The sequence below is a fragment of the Tenrec ecaudatus genome, chromosome 11 (assembly GCF_050624435.1).
Source record: "Tenrec ecaudatus isolate mTenEca1 chromosome 11, mTenEca1.hap1, whole genome shotgun sequence".
Classification (NCBI taxonomy): domain Eukaryota; kingdom Metazoa; phylum Chordata; class Mammalia; order Afrosoricida; family Tenrecidae; genus Tenrec; species Tenrec ecaudatus.
Genome location: NC_134540.1, coordinates 37,843,322 through 37,865,479, shown reverse-complemented (window position 1 = coordinate 37,865,479; position 22,158 = coordinate 37,843,322). Strand labels below are relative to the sequence as shown.

Genomic DNA, 22,158 nt, shown 5'->3' with positions numbered 1-22,158 from the left:
AAGCACCAAGAGTAAATTGTCATTTCTCATAGGTCACTTAATGAGGAGAATTAGGCAGCAATCTGGCCCTGGCTGCCACCTCCTGTCGAGTTATGTGCATAGAACCCACCACTTGGCTCTCTGAGGCACAGCTCTCTGCTATAAACGCATACCTGGCCAGACCAGAGGATATGCATTGGTACAGATGGCAACTGAAAACACAGGGAATCCAGGGCAGATGACTCCTTCAGGACCAGTGGTGAGAGTGGCGATGCCTGGAGGGTGGAGAGAACGTGGGGTAGAAAGGGGGAACTGATTACAAGAATCTAAGTATAGCCTCCTCCCTGGGGGAGGGACAGCAGAGAAGAGGCCAGAGGGAGATATCAGACAGTGTAATATATGATAAAATAATAATAATTTATGAATGATGAAAGCTTCATGAGGTAGGAGGGAGTGGGGAGGGAGGGGGAACGTGAGCAGCCGATAGTAAGGGCTCAAGTAGAAGGCAAATGTTTTGAGAATGATGATGGCAAGAAATGTACAAATGTGCTTGACACAATGGAGGTATATATGGATTGTGATAAGACTTGTATGAGCCCCCAATAAAATGATTAAGAAAAAAGATTGCTTAGAACAGTGGTCCTCAGCCTATGGGTTGCGACCCATTTGCAGGGGGAGTCGGGGGGAGAGAGGGAGAGGCATGTTGAAAGACCTTTCACAGAGGTCTCTTAAAACTATTCGAAAACACATCCAGGCAGGTCCGTCCACATGCAGGTAAACCCACATCCTAGTACAGGCGTGAAGACTGTTACCCATGCTACATCAGGCTTCAAGGCAACATTTCATTTATTTTTCATTAGAAATTAATATGTCATAGCATTGAATTACATATTGCTTTTGAGATTAATCATTATGCTTTAGTTATGTTCAATTTGTAACAATGAAAATACAATCTGCACACCAAATATTTACATGACAATTCAAACAGAAGCAGAATGACAGTTATGATGTGGCAACGGAAATAATTTTATGGCTGGGGTCACCACAACACGAGGGCCTGTAAGAAAGGGTCGCAGCATGAGGAAGGATGAAAACCGCTGGCGTAGAGTCAGGTAAAGGAGCAAAGTGTACCGAGAGGAGGAGGGGGAAGCCAGTGGAGGCAGACGTTAGGTGAGTGAAGGATTTCAGGGTGTGTTACATTCAGACACAGATACACACTTGGGAGCAGCAGTGAGACACGGGCTTGGTTTCTGACACAGATTAAGGACTCAATACATGTGTGCTAAATGAGCAGTCAATGGCTAAGCGAGCTGGGGACGAGACTGGCATGGCCTTCCTGAAATTCCGAAGGGAGTGATGGAAAAACAAGAGTTCTGATCGTCCTGGAAAAGGCAGGGCTGAAGAAAGGGGCACTATATAAAGTTGTCTTGGGTTTTATTATAGAGAAAACACAGTTACTCTTTCTACCCATTAATAAATGTCATTCCAATTTAATAATGAAACGGGTTTGTGAAATAATGAATAAAATTTTCATAGATAACAGTCACTTAGCTTCAACTGTTTACACAAGAGGGAAAATGCATTCATCCCTGAGTAGTTTATAAAAGAAAGAAATATTACAAAGGTATACAGAAATACAATAATGACCACAAATATTTTGGGTGAAATACAACAGAAAAGCCTTAAGTCATTATCTCTTAGAAAAGGAGCAGTTCTAATGAAGGAGATTTTTGAAAACTGTCAGACGGGTAAGCTCATTAGTTGCAATGAAAGCTCCCCCTGCTGATCTAGGAAGATCTAATGACCAGGATTAGTTATATCTCACAAATAAAGGTACTTAAAAAAAAAGTTCATGTGATAGCTCCGAGGAGATTTCAAATGATAGAAAAATGTAAATGCTAATATATAACACCAGAGCACTGAACTTCTCCAAAGGAAGCAAACATAACTTCACCCCTAAGATTATCTTTATTCCTCTAAAATCCCATTCATTAATAGAGCAATATAATCATAATAGACAATATGTTCAACAATCACCTGCACTCTACAGAGCTCTCAGGGATGGTTTTTATTTCAGATATGAAGTTGGTCGCTCCCTGTGAAGCACTTTAGCGGGATCTGCTGACCCACGCGATGCAGGCCTTTGCTGTAACAGATGGAAACTAAAGACCCCCCAGGTCCCAGGAGCCCCACTGGAACCCCAAAGAAGAACACAAACAGAAGAATCTTACTGCCAAGTTGCAACTCTAAAAGGCTATGAAAGTTAAAGATTTTAAGAGAAAAAAATTTATAGGATTGATAGAAATTTTAATTATTAAATGGTATTTTATGAATACCATTCATGCCAAAGAGTCCTAGAAAATTAAGTCTACAATAAAAATTAATACATCTGAAAAGAAAATCAATACATCTGAAATAGAAGGACATGCCAGCTTACTGTTCGGTTTTGGACCTAGTACCAAAGATGGGGAAGTGCTCAGAAATGTAAACTATCATAAAAAATGTTTGCATGGATGTACTTCTTGAAAAAGAGCTAGTGTTGATAAGTTGTTTACTATTCAAGACTCATTCCCTACTCTGTCAAAAACAAACAAACAAAATCCCAAAATAAACATCCCTTATGGTTCAATCCCACCAATCACTCAGGATGAAAAATAAGGGCGCATGCTTCTAAAACTATTCAGTCCCAGAAATCCTACATAGAATCACTGAGTCGGAATCAACTTGTAGGGTGTGCATTTCAAGGCACTTGGCCCACTTTTGCTCTTCGACTGTATTTTGTTACTTAGTAATGAGCTTCATGTCCATCGAGAACAACTCCTTTCAATTAATTAGTTGTCAACTGCTCTGATCAAATGTTCCAAAATTTCAGAAATGGCACTTCAGGAAAGTCAGCTTCTGAGTTAATAAACCAAACAGATAAAAATTGTACAAGGAAATAATTTGGATTGTTTTTCCTTCGTAAATTTCATTAAAACAACTACAATTACATATCCGTCATTGTCTTCTACATGAAAGAGAACTTTTGAGGCAATCAAGGTCAGAGTAGATGATTAGATTTAGTATCACGAGAACATTAAATGTGTTAAATATGGTCACATTTGACCTTAAAATTCTAGGCAAAATGTTTCCAACTTCTTCCACCAAGCTGTATGGTAAACACAGGTCAAGGAGACATACATTGCAAGACAAAGCTGCTCATGCAATCGTATTACAAATTCCATTTTGAGGAAAAAAAATAATGTAAAGAAACCTAGAACAATAAGAATGATTTTTTTTCATTTAAAGAAGCATATTGACTGTAATATGGAGAGGGAAAAAGCCCCTCTTTAAGTTGACAAATATAAAAAGACAATAAAGAGTTTACAGACACTCCTTACTTTCAAATAGATACTTCTAAAATGCACTCACATAATTGGCTAGTTGAAGAGACATACAAAAATGGAATTCTGCAAATGGTCACAAAATTGCATTTAAACTCCTCTGGTTTTCTAAGACCCTCTACTCCTGATTTGAGGCGATAGTGGCAGTAAGCAGGTGAGAAGCATGGGCATTAAGCAGAGGTGAAGGGACTGCTAACTGCAAGGTCAGCAGTTCATAGCTACCAGTTGCTCAGTGGGTGAAAGATGAGGCAGTCTGCTTTTGTATAACACTAACAGTCCTGGGAATGGAAAGGGCCAGTGCTCTGTCTTACAGGCTCCCTAAATCACTATCATCCCAATGACCTGGAGTTTCTTTGCTTTTTGAGGAGGCAAGAGAAAGAATGCTTTCACTGTGAAGGTTAGGTTTGGACTCCGAGCACAATGGGGCTCAGCTATCTAACAGTCACTCAGTCACCCAGTGCTGTGCAGAAAGCATGGAGTCTGGGGAATGTCTGCACTGGGCTGAGGCGCGAACAGCAGGGTGGGTGGAAAGGCAGACCGTCAGAAGGGTTAGACTGCAAAAACAGTATGGTTCTGAAGATAGCGCCTCATATAGCCAAACACATTAAACACACAGCTCCAATAATGACGGCTCTTAAAATAAATATTCCACAAACCTCTCTATATTAGAAAAAATTAGATAATTAGTATAAAAAGCACTGTGACAAAGTTGGAAGTCTATACAGTAAAAGTCATTAATTTCTATCTTTAGGTACAAATTAGAGACCCAGGTCAATTAAATGTTGTCTGTGAAGTCACCAACCTTTACTCGCTTTGTCTAGGGACTCCAAATCCTCCACAAAATTCAGGATATCCGGGTACTTTTCCTCACAGATTTCCACCAGAAAATGAAGTAGTGTGGTTTTCTGATCTGCCGATTTGGTGTCCTTTAGCTAAATAGAAAAGCAGAGAGATAGAAGGGGGAAAAAAGTAAACTTCCAACAATATTTTGATAATTGGCCTTTTTACATAAAGCTTACATTGTATTTTGTAGAGAAATCATGAGTTTTAATGTTAAGTTGATTCCATTTTGAAAAATAAATATTTAAATTCCCACCTACTGCCACTGGGTCAATTCTGACTTAAAGCGACCCTATAGGACAGGGTAGAAACCCCACTGCGATGTCCGAGGCTGATGCTTTATGGGAGTAGAGAGGCCAGTCTTTCTCTTCAGGTTGGAAGCTGAGATAGTCAAAGTTTATTGTGCTTGTGCCAACCTGGCCGATAAACACAGATGGGGTTCACTGAAGGGTGGAGGGATAAATGGCTCGGAGAGCCTCGCCTTTCTAGTTTTCGAGTCTCTTGCTTTCTGATGGTCGGACCAGGGTGCAGCTGCCTTAGCCAGTTCCCTGCTTCAGCTGGCAAGGCTCACTTCCTGCAAGACATCGCTGTGGAGAAACCATATGGACCTAACCTGATGCAGCCCTGGGTGCTGGAGCAGCCGTGTGGAGACCCCTGCCAGCGCTCGGATGTTTACACGCTCACTGACTCGGCTTTCCTCCTGCAGTCTGCGTCATTGCGTGTGTTTTGTGAGATGGAGGACTTTGTGGATTGGTGTCACACTTATGGGTTAATGTTGGACTTGTGGGTTTGGGCAGCACTGGGTTGGGATATTTTCTTGATGTGCACTTACCCTTTATATAAAACTCTCTCTTATACATATGAGGTTCTGTGGATTTGTTTCTCTACTGTACCCAGACTAACACATACGCACGCACATAGAGCAACGGTACTACTAGGGCCCCTGTGCATACGTACATGTGTTCATGGGAACACTCTGTGAAAGCACACCTCTGCCATCAGTGAGATGTCTGCAGACAATTTCTCTCAGTAATTCGCCTCTGTTAGTCGTATCAGGGCACTTTCATGAAAATAAAGTTGTTATTTTAAGAAGGAAAACATTTTATTGTGAACCAGGCAGAGGTTTTACAGAGCGCATCAGTTTTTCCTTCCATATTTCATACACATTTATGTCATGTCTTTGATTACAGATTTCACAATTTAGCATCACTTATCCCATTGCCTCCCTACATTCTCCATGCCCCCTCCTACCTTAGCCCCTTTGAACCTTGCCCTTGGGTAAATATTTCCTTTCTGACAGCAAACTGTTGACTATGCTAATACCATACAAAACTATCTATTGCTTGGCCTTGAAGATCGAGCTAAGGGGTGAGGTTATGTTAAAATATGAATGCTCATCAATGGCCAACGTTCCTGGGATGCCTCAAGTTTCTACTTAAGAAATTCTAAAAAGGAAAAAGGGATACTCAGGACTAATTGGAGCCTTGGTGGTGTATAGTGACGTGTTGGGCTACTATCCACGTGGTCGGTCGTTTGAAAACACCAGCAGCTCCGAGGGAGCAAGCCTGGGCTTTCTACTCCTGTACGCAGTAACAGTCTCAGAAACCCAGAGGGGATGGCTCTGAGTCAAAGATGACTCCAGCAGAGGAGTGTGCGTGTGTGCGCATGCTAATAAAAAGCTTTTAACACAAAACAATAGTTTCGGATGGATTCAACATTCTAAGGGAAGTCAGGAAGACTTAAGGATGAACTCTGAACAGAAGTCAGTTAGGAAGACCAGGGCCACAGCTTTTTAGGATTTCCAACATATAACCTGGATAGATGTTCTCAAAGGAGCTGGAATGATCACAGGAGCTTTCTAGGAAGAAATCCTTTAAGATAGCTGGAAATGTATTGGTGAGGAATAGGAGATTTGCATGTATGAATTTTTTCCCCATCACAATGCACCTGCCCATTCTTTAAGAGTAGCCAGGGCTGTCCTCTGAGAATTTTGTTGGAAAACCTTACTCCATCCAAATCTTACCCCTTCAGATTGCTGTTATTCTCTCCACTCAGAAAAAACAAAGTAAAGGAAACACGACCAGTTGCATAGGTTCCTTATCAAAAGCTTCACATTTTGACTCGCCCTCATTCTAGAGAAGCTGCATGTTACTTCCCATTGTTGGATCAAAATCATGAATATTTATTATAAAGAAGAAATGACTTTGAGTAACAGCCAATTAACACAGTCCGTCTAGTCATAGTTCCTCATATAATTTTAGATTCTATGAGCCTCGATAGGGGCCCCGGTGGCATCATGGTTACAAGTTGTGCTACTGGCCACAAGGTTGGTGGTTTGCAACCGACAGTCAGCCACTGTACAAGAGAAAGACGAGGCTTTCCACTCCTGTAATGAACGACAGTCTCCAAAACGCACGGGGGCATTCCTAATCTCTCATAAGGTCACCATGAGTCTGACTACAGGTTGGCAGTGCGTTCGGTTGGGAGACCCCTCTGGTTAAAGTCCACAGGGCAACTTGGGGAGGGCAGTCTCTACTATCGTCATGGGCAGGATTGGGGGGATTAAGATCTGACATTGCAGTCCTGGTGGTATAGTGGTCATGCACTGGGCTGTGAGCTGCAAGGGTCAGCAGTTTGAAACTGCCAGTCGCTCCATGGGAGACAGAAGGGTTTTCTACTCCCATAAACAGTTACAGTGCCGGGCACTCACAGGAGACATTCCACCCTGTTCTTTAGGTTCACTGTGAGTAGGTAGGGATTCAGAGGCAGTGAGTTTGCTCATTTTTGAAGATATGGCATTAGTAGATGGTTGAACGCAGCTATACCCTTTGTAGTCTTGGGGCATCTCTGACTCTATGTTAATAGAGGAGGTAACTGAAGACACTAGCCCTTGTTTTCCTAGGACAGGGCATGTACACTGGGACCACAGTATACTTCCAACTCGTATGACCTTGCCTGGAAAACCAGGCCTATATTTCCTGTCTGAGCTATGTTGACGCAAGAAGACCTTCTATGACTCTGGGGCATTTTGGGACTTCTGGCTCTGGACCCTGGCTTCTCCAGGCTCCCTCTGCTTGACCTTCAGATTGGGGACTGAGACACACCCACCACACATAAAGACATTTACTCCAAGTTTCATGATTTCTGTGGGACGTTGCAGAGATGCAGAACCCAGGGATCTGAGGAACTATACTCAAGGAACGACGGGTGGGTGTGTAGCAGAGTAGCATCATGGAAGACTTGGACATTTCAGACATCTTTAATCTCCAGCTCTTTGGGACTAGTCTGGTATTAGTTCTTCTAAAAGAAATTATGATAATTGTGATCAGTCTAGTATGTAATAATAGATGACAATATACATTAATGATGAAATGACTAGGAAGGTAGAATAACCTGAAAGTCTACACAACGGAAGGACTTAAAACACCCTGGGCATTCACTTATGTATTTAGTTATCATATATTTGTTGAATGCCTACCAAGTGCTGTCATTGTTAACAAGTGACAACAAAAAAGACAGAATGTTTTCCCAAGAAGCTGTTTAGTGAGGGAAGCAGAAAGGAATATATACATTTAGTCTGGCACGACAAATATTGCGTGTCATCAAGTCAATTCCAACTAACGGTGACCTCAAGGAACGGAGAAGTGCCCTACAGCGTTCAGTACGTTGTCCTCTTTATGGGGCAGAATGCTGAGTCTTATCTCCCACAGGCGGCCGGATGAGTTTGAATGGCCAACCTGTTGGTTAGGTGTCAAGCCCTTCACTACTGAGTCCCAAGGAATTCTTCAGTGGAACAAATACAGTTAAATATAGTTAAAATGTGTAGTTAAGACACATATAGGATATAGTTAAAACATATTATATGTATTACAGATATAGAAATATAGTTTTTAAAATCACACCTAGAAGAATATGATATCTAAATTGAATCTTGGAAGAAAGAAAGATATGGCTCAAAGGAAGGAGAAAACAGAAACTGGCAATATCATGGGCAGATGGAACAATAGCACTTGAGAAAGACAAAGGAGAGGAAGCATGGGTACATCTGGGCGCGTACATGCCTCTAGCATTTAGGGCACGTGAACTGGGGAGGGCAAACGTTGCCAGCAGAAGACATGCGCATGGAGAGGCAGGAAGAGACCAGCCACCCAAAGGAAGGGCGTGTCATGCAATGGAAATAGCTCTGATTCTAAAAGCTGCACAGAATGGATCAGACACACACTTCAGAAAGGCTCCTCAATCCAAGTGTGGGTAAAATATTAGAGCAAGGCTAATGTATGTTACAGAAAGGGGAAGAGCAATTTAAGAAGCCGTAGCAAAGAGGGGCAGGAGATGGCCTGACCTGAGGTTGTGCCTGGAAATGAAGCAAGAAGACAGAGTGAGTTAAGGGCACTGATAGTAATGACACAACGTTTTTGAGAAGCAGAGTGGAGTAGAATAAGCAAAAAGATAACCACTTCTCTGGACAAACGGAGTCTGAAAGGTCATTAAGACAGCCAGTACAAATACCCATAGGATGGATAAATGGATTCATACCTCAGGGTATTAGTAGAACAAAGCAATGCTTCTCGACCTTCATGGCATTGCTGGCTCCTTACAGCTCCTCCATGCCCTACCCACCTCGTGCAAAAGATCCTTGGGGGACACACCCAATTTACCCTCAACCACTAACCTAAAGGTTGGTGACTTAAACCACCGAGTGTGCTGAAGGAGGCCTGGTACTCTAGTGGTTATGCTTTGGGCTGCTAATCGAAGGTCAGCAGTTCAAGACCATCAGCTGCTCTGAGGCAGAAAGATAGAGTCCTCTACTTCCATAAAGATTCAGTCTAAGACAAAATAATAATAATTTATAAATTATCAAGGGTTCATGGGGGAGGGGGAGCAGGAAGAGAGGGGAAAATGAGGAGCTGATATCAAGGGCTCAAGTAGAAAGCAAATGTTTTGAGAATGATGAGGGAAACAAGTGTACAAAAGTGATTGACACAAAGGACATATGTGCGAATTGTGGTAAGAGTTGTACAAGCCCCCAATAAAATGATTCAATTAAAAAAAAAAAGACATTCTAAGAAACCCACAGGGGCCGTTCTACCTTGCCCTGCAAGGTCTCTATGAATTGCCATCAAGTCAATGGCAGTAAGTGAGCAAGGGCTGCTGAGGAATAAAGGCCTGGATATCTCTGTTCATAAAGACTATTCTGTGTTTTGTACACAAGAGTAGGATATATGAAATGTTCACTGCTTAAAATGCATGGTATCGGAGTATCAATATGTAAGGCATTACCTGACTAAGCTAAAATCTAAAGTGATCGCTACACATATTTTGTTTTTTGTGTCTTGAGTGAAAAGAAAGGATGTGAATGAGGTGGATGGAAAAGTGAGTAAGTGTTCAGAAGAGATATATTTATTGGGAAAAAAAACCCAAAAGAGTTTCATACCAGAATTTAATTTAGAGCTGGAAATTCTTGGCACACCTAACTCAACAAAAGCCCCAGTTTCTTACTTCCTTCCCAACAATTTCTTATTTAAAAATAGGATACTATATTGATGTTACCATATGTAAAATTTTTCAAAATCTACTTCTCTAAAAATTACATCACCATCAGAAATATACTGAGTAATAGTTAATATTCAGAGAGATAGAATGTGAGGGATTCTGTGTTATCACAGATTGCCACACATATGTCTGTCTACTAACTGATGCAAACCCCCACATCCCGGGGAGACATCCAGCTACCGCCCCACTTCACACGATTTACTCACGAATGGGGTTCCAGTGCTGCCCTGCTCTGCCGAACTCCTGGCTCGGAAACCTAAGAATGGCTCTTGACAATTTCAAAATGGACTGAATATAAACATTCTGTCCATTGCTTGATGCTTTATTTATAAGGAACACAGATTTCACAACATCTAGCTGAGGGACACCTGCAACATGTTGACCACTAGCTACTGTAACTCCCACTCAAATGTCTAGCAGAACTGGGAGGGGACAGCCTTCCCAGAACTAGTCTTCCAGGAACTCGTCTTCGGCAAGTTACTGGGCCTTGGTTTTGACATTTGTAAAACAAGAAAGTAGAACTGGCCAGAGAAAATTATCTATGAGTTCACCTCCTATTCTACAAACAGTTAAGTATCTACTATCATGGACGAAAAGGGCTAATAAAAATCAACTCAAGTTGATGCAAAAATGTAGCAAGCCTTGCTGTTAGCCAGAGAGTCGGAGGGTCAAGTTCTCAGAATGATCTGCGTCATTGAAAGCCCCATGGAGCACTGCGCTCCAGAGACACAGCGGGCGAGGACTGACTGGGATGATGACGAGAGGTGGAGAGGCCCTGCTCCGAAGACATCTAACTGAAAACAGACAAAGGCAAGCTCGAGGGAACATGAGGACATCTCGTTCTCCTCTCAGTTCAGCACTTTTTTTGTGTGTGCATGCTTAGGATTGTGGACCCTCACGTTTCTAACAAAAATGAACCGCTGAGTTAAATCATACTTGGAAAAGTCACCTTACAAACTCTGTAACTGTCCTATCTTGGTGTGAACAAAATACTACCATCTTAGAGTGAGCCCCCCAAACCAACCCAAAACAAAGCCACTTTCACGAACACAATAGTTTTCTCTCAGACAGACAAAATCAGGGTGAAAGTTGTCTTCTTATATGTAACAGTCCAGCAGCAAGTGGAGCTCGTATTTATTTTTCCGCCACATTTGTTTACTTGGGAACCATTGTCCTTTCTCTGGCTCCTTGGTCCCTAATTGTCACACCCCTTTCCTAACTATGCTCCTCTTCTCTGAGTTCATATAGATTACCCACATGAAATGCTGATCCAGATAGCCACCTTCAAGCTCGATCTGTGGTGAAACCAGGAAAGGTTTTTCTAGTAATATTTTTAATGTAATTTACAGTGAGCGAGTGAGGCAAACACATGAGGGAAGGAAGGAAGAAGGGAGAATAGGAAGCAAACAGGCTGAAACTAACATCGGACCCACTTCCTATAGTGGATTCTGACTCACAGGGGCTTATGGGACAGAACAGAGCTACTCCGTCGGCCTGCGGGGTGTGGACTTAACCCACTGCCCTGCAGACTCTTCACGCATGCAGAGGGCACATTTCAGAAGGGGGAGGAAGGATTCAACTAAATTTTAATGCATCAAGAAAATATATGTAATATAAGAATAATCTACTGGATCATTCTTGACCTGTATTCATAGGCAATGAAAATTCAATCAGAACTCCTGAGCATAATATAGCTTACAGCAACTGTCAGTTTAATAAATATTAAGTACGCAGTTCAAACACAGACTCAAATTCTTCAGAGACATCCATTAAACTAAGCATTAATTTATGGAGGAGGGGTGTTGTCGTGGGCTGGGTTTTCAAAAATATCAGCTGATTAACAAGCAGCATATTGATAACAAGCTAATAATAAAAACCGCCCTCACTGAACAGGATAAGGAAGCGCACTCCTCCGGTGCTGCCAAATCTGCATGAGTGATCACGAGACGGCAATACCACTCACGGGCTCAAAGACATACATGTGAACCGGGATCTAATAAACGCCCAAAGGGTCAAGGAAGCAGCCCAGTCGGTGACCCATTACTGGTCAGGAATGAATGGTGTCTCATGACAATGTATCTGCAGCTCTAAATTCTGGGGAAGCCACTTGACGGGTTTCCTAACATATTTAGGCGACATTGCTCAGTGCTGCCAGAAGTCTTCTCCCCTCAGTTACTTCAAACTTGCCTATTTTCACTCTCCCACAGCATCTTTTCCCCCCCTTTTAAAATCAAGGCTTCCAAAAGCATGAAAACATCGTAATTTGTATTTTATTTAAAAAAAACCTTTACCTATTTGCACAGTTTTCGTTTAGTCTTTTCGGAGAACATTAATAATCAGAAGGAGGCACTTGATTTCTACAATGACAGCAGACTAATAAGTGGCTGAGTTAGGGGAAGAAAGGCATGGAGACACCGCTAATTTTGTTGTAGACATAGAACAACGTAAGCATATTATATAATGTTAAGTCTTGGACAGAAAATGAAACTAAAGCATTCGGTTTACATTTTTGTTCAGATTAAGAAATATAATTCATTTAAATTTTAACCAGCTTGGCTCGACCTGATTCCTTTTATATTATTGTCAAGAGAGTTGTCTTGCTGATGAGCAATCACCATTGTTAAATAGAATTTCTTAGTCAAGTATTGTTTCCTGAAGGTACATTTAATGTGGCGTAGATGTCAAATAAACAAAAAGATGGATGGAGTTTCTCCAACCACTTCGTTCATTCCAGACAAAATAATGTTAAAAGCAGATCCTGTAATAAATCACGGCCTAGTTGTCAGTCTGAGAACTCCTTTGTTGCAAGGCTTTGGAGGGGGTGGGGTGGGGAATCCAGCATCAGCACATACTGGAATGGGACCTAAAGAATATTCCAAGGGAATTATTAATAATAACAATGACAACCACCCCAACAACTGAAACGTGTTGGTGATTTGTAGACCTCAAAGAAGTCTCAGTGCTCCTTCTCTGACTAATGAAAACATACAGCTTAATAATATTGTAAAATACGGAACTCTTCTCTCCGGCAAGTTGCTAGAATCTATGAATTTTTGGTGCACACCAAACAAAAGACACAATCCTGAAAATCTCGTGGGGGCTGGCCTCGTGAAGATTTTAGACACCCCCAACTTGGACTTCCCCTTCGTGCAGCTGACAATGACGGCAGCAGTGTTCATGGTTCGGCACTGGCTAGGAGGCAGGTCGAGAAATGAAAGGGCATATTGCACTGGTAAATCTGTAGCCGTGGTTTCAGTGACTCAGAGCCCGGGGCGGTTGCAGAACACTGAGAGCACCATGGACGGCAAGGAGAACTAAGTGCACATATGGACGATGTCCAGGAAGACGTAAAGCCAGAATGCTCCCTCGAAGTGAGGATGGAGAGACTCTAGTCCGTTCTCTTTTGGCACGCTCCCAGGAGGGGCCGGTCTCCGGACAAGGGCTCGTACAGAGGCGGGCTCTGAGCAAAGGCACGGGCACAGCGGCTGGCACATGGCTCCAAGAGAGCACCTGTGAGGCTGGCGCAGGATCAGGCGGCACTCTTGCTGGAGATAGGAGCCTGGTGTAACGGCACCGAACAACAACTTGCGACAGCGACTGGCCAAGTAAAATAAAGCAGGCTAAGTGTTCAAAGCATGAAAGATCCCTAGGAGGGAAGAATGTTTACTACAGCTGTTTTTAAGAAAAGTCAACATGTTTAAAAAGACAACAGGGCTTGCCCAAGAGGACATAACTACTAAATGGGTGAAACAGAAATGGGACTCCAATGCTCGTGAATCTAAAGCTCTTAACAATACACCATAGAATTTATTTATAAAAGTCTTGATTTAGTCTGGCTTATTATTTATTCCCCACGTGAAACAGAACTCTCGGGAACTGAGACTAAATATGATAGTCAAACACTAACGCCCTCATAATCTGCCCTCATAATCTGTGACTAGGCTGCAAGAACCAACACCGTCTCTCCCCTGCGAGCATTATATTCTATTGTTTAACTTATAAACTATATAAACTGCCATCTGGAATCTATGCCTCAGTCTTACTGTATTTATGATTAAGATTGAGCTGATAAAATATTATACCAATATGATTTGAGGAAAACTGAAAATTTAAGCTTTAAATACTTACTCAAGTTTATTAACTCACATCGAGTCCCAACTTAAATCTTTTGGGAAGTGAAGTGAAGTGTACATACAAGCATTAAAATGCCGTCTATAATGAAGATAAAGAGACCCGCGTGAATGCGGATACCTCTGTCCCCACGACTGAGACTGTCATGGGACTCTGGCAGCTGAAAGAATCAGTGTGCAAGTACAAAGTGCCTGGTGAAACCGATGGCCTGTACAGAACACAGTATCACCTTTGCCATGCCTACTAACCATTACTAAGAAAAGAGGTGAAACGTAAAGGAGGAAGATGCTTCAAACAACTTAGGCTTTCACCATTGCAACAGGCTAATCTCTACGATAGCCCCACAGATATGTGGTATTGGATTTCTAACATATGCCACTGGGATTTTAATGAGCATAGCAACTGCTATATGAAAACCGTTGTTGCATTTTTTAAAATCTGTTTGTTACAATATCTACTGTATTATTCAATGTTCTGTTAATTTATACTCCCACAAGATTATTTGAAATACCTCGCTGCTCTTTCCAAAATGGCCTATTTATCACCTTATTTAGTATCATGAGATTAGAAAACATTACAATTACAACAAATAGGAAAATAAGATAAATAACATATTGGAAGCAATACTGTTCCAGTATATATATGAATATAAAGATGATACGCTCGCAGATTGTCAATGACATAAAAATACACAGTTATCAAAGATAATAGTTATTAAAAACATACAGTCCATTGAATAATGTTGTATGTATGCACCCTCCCTGACACAGAGACTATGAGCCAGGGCCACACAGCCCTGTCCGGGCCACAGTGCAGCTGGCCTTTTGATTCACTGCTGATGGCACAGGCGATCCGTTAGATCCGCTGGGGACATTTCCGTAGCACGTGGCAAGAGCTGTGAGAAGACTCTTGCTCTGGTATGGTTTCAGAAACTCCATGATTCCAACTGCAGGCACCAAAGCTATTGAGCTACACTGCTTTGTTTTGTTTTGACCTCAATGAATTTTTAATCTAATAATAATTTTTAAAGGGACTGAGTAATTTTTAACAAAAACCCTGGAGTCAACGCTAAGAAAACGAAAATGTTTAAATTCTTCATAGAAATGAGTCAGATTTACTTTCAATTAACCTAACTTTTTTTTTTTAGTGAGGGGGAAAACCCAAAAGCTTTGGGTAAACTTGAGGGTGGTAACGGACACCCTTATGTGATGTGGCACAGGTGTGACTTTTCTATGGCGGAAGCTCCATTCTGAACTCCTCCACTGTGGAACGATGGTCCCAGGCTGCCTAGGCACCACCGTTGTATCATCCCCAGAAAACAAAAGTGCACAATTAACACTGAAAAGTATGCCAATCATGCAGCTGCATTTTCTGCCTCGGATAGGAAAAATGCAGAAACCCTGCAGGCTCTGGATGAAGGACCGGCCAACCGTAAGTCCCTTGAAGTGTCAAGAGTGGGGTATCTTGTTTAACTGTGGATTTTTAATTTATAAAATTGATAAACACAGAAGGCAAACCTTGTGTGCTTCCTGTGGTGTGGCCTCTAGCGGGTAGGAGCTGCCGGAGGGAGAAGGCTGTGGAGACTGGAGGCGAGGGAAGCACACAGCGCGGCCGTGCGTGTTAGGACTGGCAGAGGCCAGCAACCGTGGACCCGGTGTCCTCGCTCATGTGTTGTGACTCCGGGAGTAGAACGTTTCTACTTTTTAAATACGTATGTTGAAATAAAATGACATGAATAGAAATTAACAAATGACACTACTTAGTAAAACTGATTATATATTCCTACAGGGGAAAAAATTCATAGATTGAATATGTTAATGGATGAGTGAAAGGGATTTAAGACTTGTAAGGTTCCTATTGCTTTGGAAACCGGCAGTTCCGGGACTTAATGGCTGGATAGAAAATAAGAATGGCATTTGGTTATTTGCAAGTTCGGGGCAGTGGCAAGAAAAAAAAAATTCTTCCAAAGGATGCCAAAATGCAATAGTATAATTTTCCCATCCCACGCAGAATAAAACTGGCTCCGAAACATAGTGAATGCAGTTGGAACAATAGATTTGTTTGGCAGAGATCTTTCTTGAAAACAACTATAGCGTAAAGGAAGAGGTGTTACACAAGGACCACATTTTCACGGAGATGCCCAGCACTAGCCTGTGACTGGGAAGAGAACAGACAAATATCTGAGACAGCAGAGGCCTCTGCCTCGTGCTCTCCGAACCTCTGCTGCTAGACCTGTGCACGGAGGACACTGCAATGTAACTTGGGACATTCACTGTCAACTTATTTGCTGCATTTTGTGCCTAAAAGCCACGATCTTTTAAAAAGTCTCTTTTCAAAATACGGGCACAAAAGAAAGGCCATTTTCAGTTATTTTCAGTACTCCTCCATCAGTGAAGAAAGTGTTTCTTTTTCTTTATTATGACAATTATTTTCAGGTGTGGTTAATTTTTGGTTGTAGGTTTGCTTATTCTGACCTGTTGGCTACCAAGCACCGAGGAAGGATTTTACCCTCTGTGATAGATAATTATGGCAGAAGAGAAGAAAGTGGTTGAGATTACATAGTAAAAGAAAACCAAGGTAGCTTTTGTTAACAATCCCCCTAATTAAGATCCACACATAAACATTCAGAAGTAATCCGTCCAGTGGTGTGGGGCGCAGGTATAATTATTTCTTAAAGGATATAATGGGTTTTAAATCAACAACAAAAAAGGAACTGTTTACAACTTTAAGAAGTAACTTATTTGGTTTCGAGAAGCTAGCAAATATAAATAAATACATGGTGTTTCTAAAAATCTCAACCCCGAAAGACTTAGCAAGTCATTTACTTTTGGCTAGCCTACATTTGTAAAATGAGTAACTGGAACCCATAATGGTTCCCAGCCTTCCTCAATGCACGACCCTTCCATACAGTTCCTCGTGTGGGTGACCCTCCAACCACAGCATCATTCTTGTTGCTACTTCATAACTCTAATTTTGCTACTGTTGTGATTGGGAGATCCTTGTGAAAGGGTCGTTTGACCCCCAAAAGGGTCGCTCGCAACCCACAGGTTCAAAACCGCTGCTCTACAGGATCAGAACAAGATTTCATGCAGCAGAGAAGAGAACGTCTGCACAACAATCCATCTTGCCCACAACCCACTTCCACCCTCTCATGCTCAGCTTGCAGCCCGTGACCAGCGCCCTTTGCTGACAGCACCACTTCTACAAGTCATGTAGACGCGTGCAGTCATATGCCTTAGAGTGCCCGCCCAATGGGTCCTTGTTTCTGCTACTTTCCCAAAGAATAACAGCATAAATATTACTAAAAAATTAAGTCATTAAGTAACTCCAAATTTTGTACTTACTATTCCAAAATAGCAGATCAATTTATTTAAATAACTAAACAGCTATCTTGTGCAGGTCCAACATTCTGTTGTGTTAGTTGGATTAATTTATCATTAAAAAAAAAAAGAGGAGCTGGTACCAAGGGCTCAAAGTAGAAAGCAAATGTTTTGAAAATGATGATGGCAACGTATGTACAAATGTGCTTGACACAATGGATGTATGTATGAATTGTGATAAGAGTTATAAGATCCCCAATAAAATGATTTTTTTTAAATCACACATTTCCTTGGACAATACAAGTATGTTAGATATTGGGTGTGACTTGGTAACACAAAACACAACAAAGGCTCACTGCTAGCGAGTCCTTTCTCACTCGTACCAGGAAGAACTGCACCCGGAGGTTTCTGAAAAGGTAAATCTTTAATGGGGTGGAGAGCCTCATCTTCCTCACCCTGAATGACTGGTGGTTTTGACCTGCTGCCCTTACAGTTAGCAGCCCAACTCGTAACCACGTCACCACCAGGATTGATGAATATTATTTGTAAACTTACAAGCCAAACTTACTGCAACAAGGTACGTCTGGAGGGCTGGGTACACTCATTCTTTTGCTACAATGATGATCTGCTTAATGGGGAAAGATCTTGGCTCCACCAACAAGTTTTCTTGGAGAACCACCTTCAATAAAAATTGGATACATTTTTTTCCCAAGCAGACATTTTGCTTTAGCAAGTATCTGCCATCTGCTGAATGGATTTCTAAAGATATGGGTTTGCAGCTCATCAATTAAGATTCCTAAAAAGGAATAAGTCTAAAACCATGATCTAGTTTTTATCTAAGTTCCAGCCCAGAAACACCACTGAAAGTTTTTATGACTGACAAGTAGTCCATGTATTCTTCTGCATAGTCTAAGGTTTATCTGTGCAAAACAGCAAACTATCAAAGAGCTAAGTGCATCTTCTCCAAACAGCTGGGAGCAGGGCTGTGTCTTATCAATTCCTTACCATCAGGGTTCTCGGAAGAGAAACACTCACTTGGGAGACCCTGAATACATCATATTGGGGGGGGGGGCTTCAAAACAGTCCCTTTGTTTTGCCTTTTTCCATATTCTAGAAACTTTTTGAAGCATCCTCCAATTTGTAGAAGGATGGGAAGTGAGGGGGCAGATAATGGTTTTAGAACAAAGTGGTCACTTGCGCCCCTTTGGAGGGTGCTGGAGTGACCCAGAAGGGCTAGAAAAACAGCTACATTTTATACAGGACTATGGGCTATTGTACAAAAGGTTTTAGTTGCTAGAGAAGCACTGGATAATTTTGTTCTGAAAAGAGAATGGTAGGCCAAATAAGTTTGGGAATTTATGCTCTAGACGAAATAGCCTCAAAAAACTAATTACTGGGGTTGTTATTTATGAAACACCAATTGATACCATAGTTTTGTTTTATAAAAATACTCAGAGAAAGCAAACTCCTTCTGAAGTTCAGCTAATGAGAGAAATCGTCGTTCTATCGCACGGCTGTGTTTCCACCAGCTGCACCATGGACAAATGATGTGGCAGGGCATGGGGAACCTTCAGAGGCAGTTCCACTCTGTTTGACAGGCTTGGAACAAGTCAGAAGGAACTGGGCAGCATGGCTGTGGTTTCGTCTGAAGGCCAAGCATGTATGTTGAACTAGAAATGACCTCACTGCCATCAGGTCCAATGCAGACCCATGGTGGCTCTGCAGGACAGCTCTGGCTTTCTCCTGCGGGGCAGCTGGGGACTTGGGGGCCGCTGCCTTCAGAGTTGGCCACGCAGTGTGTAACCACTATGCCACCAGGGTTCCTTCAGCCACACATCTGCCTACCTTCATTTTTATGGACATCTTATTAATAGATTCTAATTTAGGATTACCTTACCTCCAATAATTTCCTTCTATAGTTACTTATCGTAAGCTATAAAGAATATTTGGGGTATATGAGAGGAAAAAAAGTTTCTTCTATGTGAACTTGGAGCCCTTATGGTTAGCCATCTTGATTAAAAATTTAGACAAAGGCATAATTGCTGCAATTAGATTATAATGTATATCTAGTTCACGCCCACATACTTATTTCTAAACTAAGCAAATCAATAATTTAATATGAAATTTCCTACATTTTTCAAACTTGAGCTACATTTATAAAGGGCATTTAAAATTTCTGGATATAGCATGTTAAGCTTCCTATAATTACCCAGCATGTTTTAACAGATTAAAATATTATCCTGTCTTTCTACTGTCACATAAACACAGGATTGTTTTGTGGGGGTTTATCATCAAACCAAACACTTTACACTCAGTGTGAAAATTCAATCACAGTTGTCAAAGATCAAGCTGCTACTTCTGATAACAAACATGATGAGATATCATCTTGCTCAATATATACTTTCAACCTGACATGCAGGCTAATAAAAAACTGTGACGTTGCCGTATTTATTCTCCTGCTGGCACAATAGAGCGCTCCTAAGAGGGATGATTCCGCAGGACCGCTGCTTGAAAATACAGTCAGTGCTTATTGTCTGGAGGTAGATGAACTAGTTTATGGATTAACTGTTGTAAAACTTAACAAACACATTGCACTTGTAAATGATTTCAAAATTACTAATGTGTAGGTGGCTCTATCGCTATACGGGCCACAAAATAAGCAAGAGACACTATATTGAATCCCTTGTACCTTGTTTTCATTCATTCAAACGTATTTTGTTATTTACTGCATATCATTGATCACTTCTCTAGAGAAAAATAAGCCTGTTCGCTCCCTTCAAGATTCACAGTCTGGGAAATCCTAAAAAGGCTTTCTGTGAGTCAGAATCTACTTGATAGGATGGGGTTTGGTTTGGGATACACGCCCTTGGTACCACAGCAGTGTGGGCTAGGTACTTGGCTGCTAACTGCCAGGTTAGTGGTTAAAATCTACCAGTCACTCCACAGGAGAAAGACAGGATGAAGTTTACAGTCTCAGAAACCCTGAGCAGGATCGCTGTGAGTTGGCATCAGCTCCATGGCATTGGGTTCAATGCTCTGGCTTCGTTACGTACTGACCAGTGTGTTGGGCAATATTCCGTCGCCATCAGATCGATTTTCTTGTCCAAAGCTTACTTTAAAGGAAGCCTCAAGGAGAGCATACTTTTGGTGAATCCATAATGATTGTGAAAAGCAAAGTCAAAAGGAGGTAATTAGGACAAGAAAACTAATAGGGGCGGGGGCTTGTGGGTGAGAACTTAGCTTTGCATCCACCTTGGTTCCCCATCCGCTCTTCCTTTTTGCTTTACTGACCTGACACTGTTAGTCTTGCTTGTCCCCTTGTCCTTCAGCTTCTCCATTCATAATGGATTTCATACTGCCTTCTGAACCTTTATAACTAGACCTTTGACCCCTTTATCACTATTTGAGTTAGGCCTCCTTCATCCCAAGCTCAGGGACTGTTACATAGCAGACACTCAAACATTTGCAAAATATTATTGACTAGTATGCATAAAGCTTTAACAAGATGCCCTCTAAGACAATCAGATAAACAAGGGGATGGACGCATCCTTACACACCCCCAAAGACTTATCTTTTAAGAACTATTTGGTGTCGTGTTAATATGTTGGGCTGCTAACCACAAGACCAGCACTTCGAAACTACGTGGGGGGAAGACGAGGCCGGCTAGTCCATAACGGGTTACCATCTCAGACACCCCACGGGCAGTTCTACCCTGGTCTTGTGGGGTTGCGATGAGTCAGAATTGACTCGATGGTAGTGCGTTACTTTTAATATGTCAGCAGCAGCATTTCCCACCCACAGGGCCACAGTAGAAAGCCCCGTCTCCTTCCCCTCCAACACTGCCTTCGACATCAGCTTCTTTTTCTGTTCATCTTCAAAAGTCAAGCACTACCAATCAGCCAGCCCCGTGACGCTCTCCCCACTCTACCCCTCCAACTCACTGTTGTCCAACAGAAAATTCTACAATGATGATAACGTTTTAATGCCATCCTTTCCCACAGGTAATACACGAAAAGTTATGGCTCAGAAATGGAATATTTAATTGCCTTTAAATGTTAGCTAAATCAAACGTAAATATGCACACACACAGCTAGTGATGACAGTACTAGACAGCACATCTCTAATCATTTTCCATTCAGCTGTCAGAATTGTCTTCCTACAAGACAACTAATCCTATCTCTTACCATGTACCACCAATATGTCTTGATAAAACCTACATGTTAAAGGATGGCATTCAAAGAGCTGTACCGTCTAGACCGAACACCAGCCTGGCCCCTAATCAACGAGTGGGCAGTGTACTCACATACTTACACTTTTAATGAAAAGTATGGGTTCTTGCTTACAGGGATTTTTCCTCTCAAGAAACATCCATCCTTCAAGACCCGGCTCGTAGTCCTTTCTCCCCGAATACTAAATTGTTCTCACTACTAAGTGGCGTCGCTCACTTTCAACTCTTGTTGCTATAATTTTTCCTGTATATTCCACATTACAAAACTTAATCATGATGAATAGCTTACATGTAGCAAATGAGTTCTGCATAAGCCAGGTAAATATTAATTCTACTCATTAAATGGATGATCAGGTAACACATTTGGCACAGATTTCACCGAGTAAGCACTCAATAAATGTGCAATGTCTTCAGGATGTGTTTTAGTAACTCCATCACCCATACCAGGTCTCTCAGCCTGAATCCAGCAGACTGAAAAACCCAGGAGAAGACACTAGAGGCAGCCATGGGAGGGAGCGAGGGAGGGAAGGGCCCCAAGGCAGGGATGTCAATAGGAGGCTGGACTCAGGGGACTTATACTCCGAACTTTCACAAGAGCAATCAAAGAAAACCTTTGGTTAAACCCAGAGCTAGAGCTGAACTTGATCGTCACCCTCCGTAACTAACCGGCAATAGCAATAATCTAATTCCTTAATCAGGGATTGCAATGTTGCGAGATCAAGGA

The 22,158-nt window shown here is 41.8% G+C and overlaps 1 protein-coding gene across 2 annotated transcripts in view; it reads right to left on the bottom strand.

Annotated features, from left to right (window-relative positions):
* The window catches only part of DIAPH3 (diaphanous related formin 3), a 576,438-nt gene that overhangs the window by 223,059 nt on the left and 331,221 nt on the right, over nt 1-22,158 (bottom strand). For both annotated transcript variants that reach the window (XM_075563000.1, XM_075563001.1), the window contains one exon: nt 4,165-4,294. In XM_075563000.1, coding sequence (XP_075419115.1) covers nt 4,165-4,294 — 130 coding nt within the window. The remainder of the gene's footprint in view (nt 1-4,164; nt 4,295-22,158) is intronic.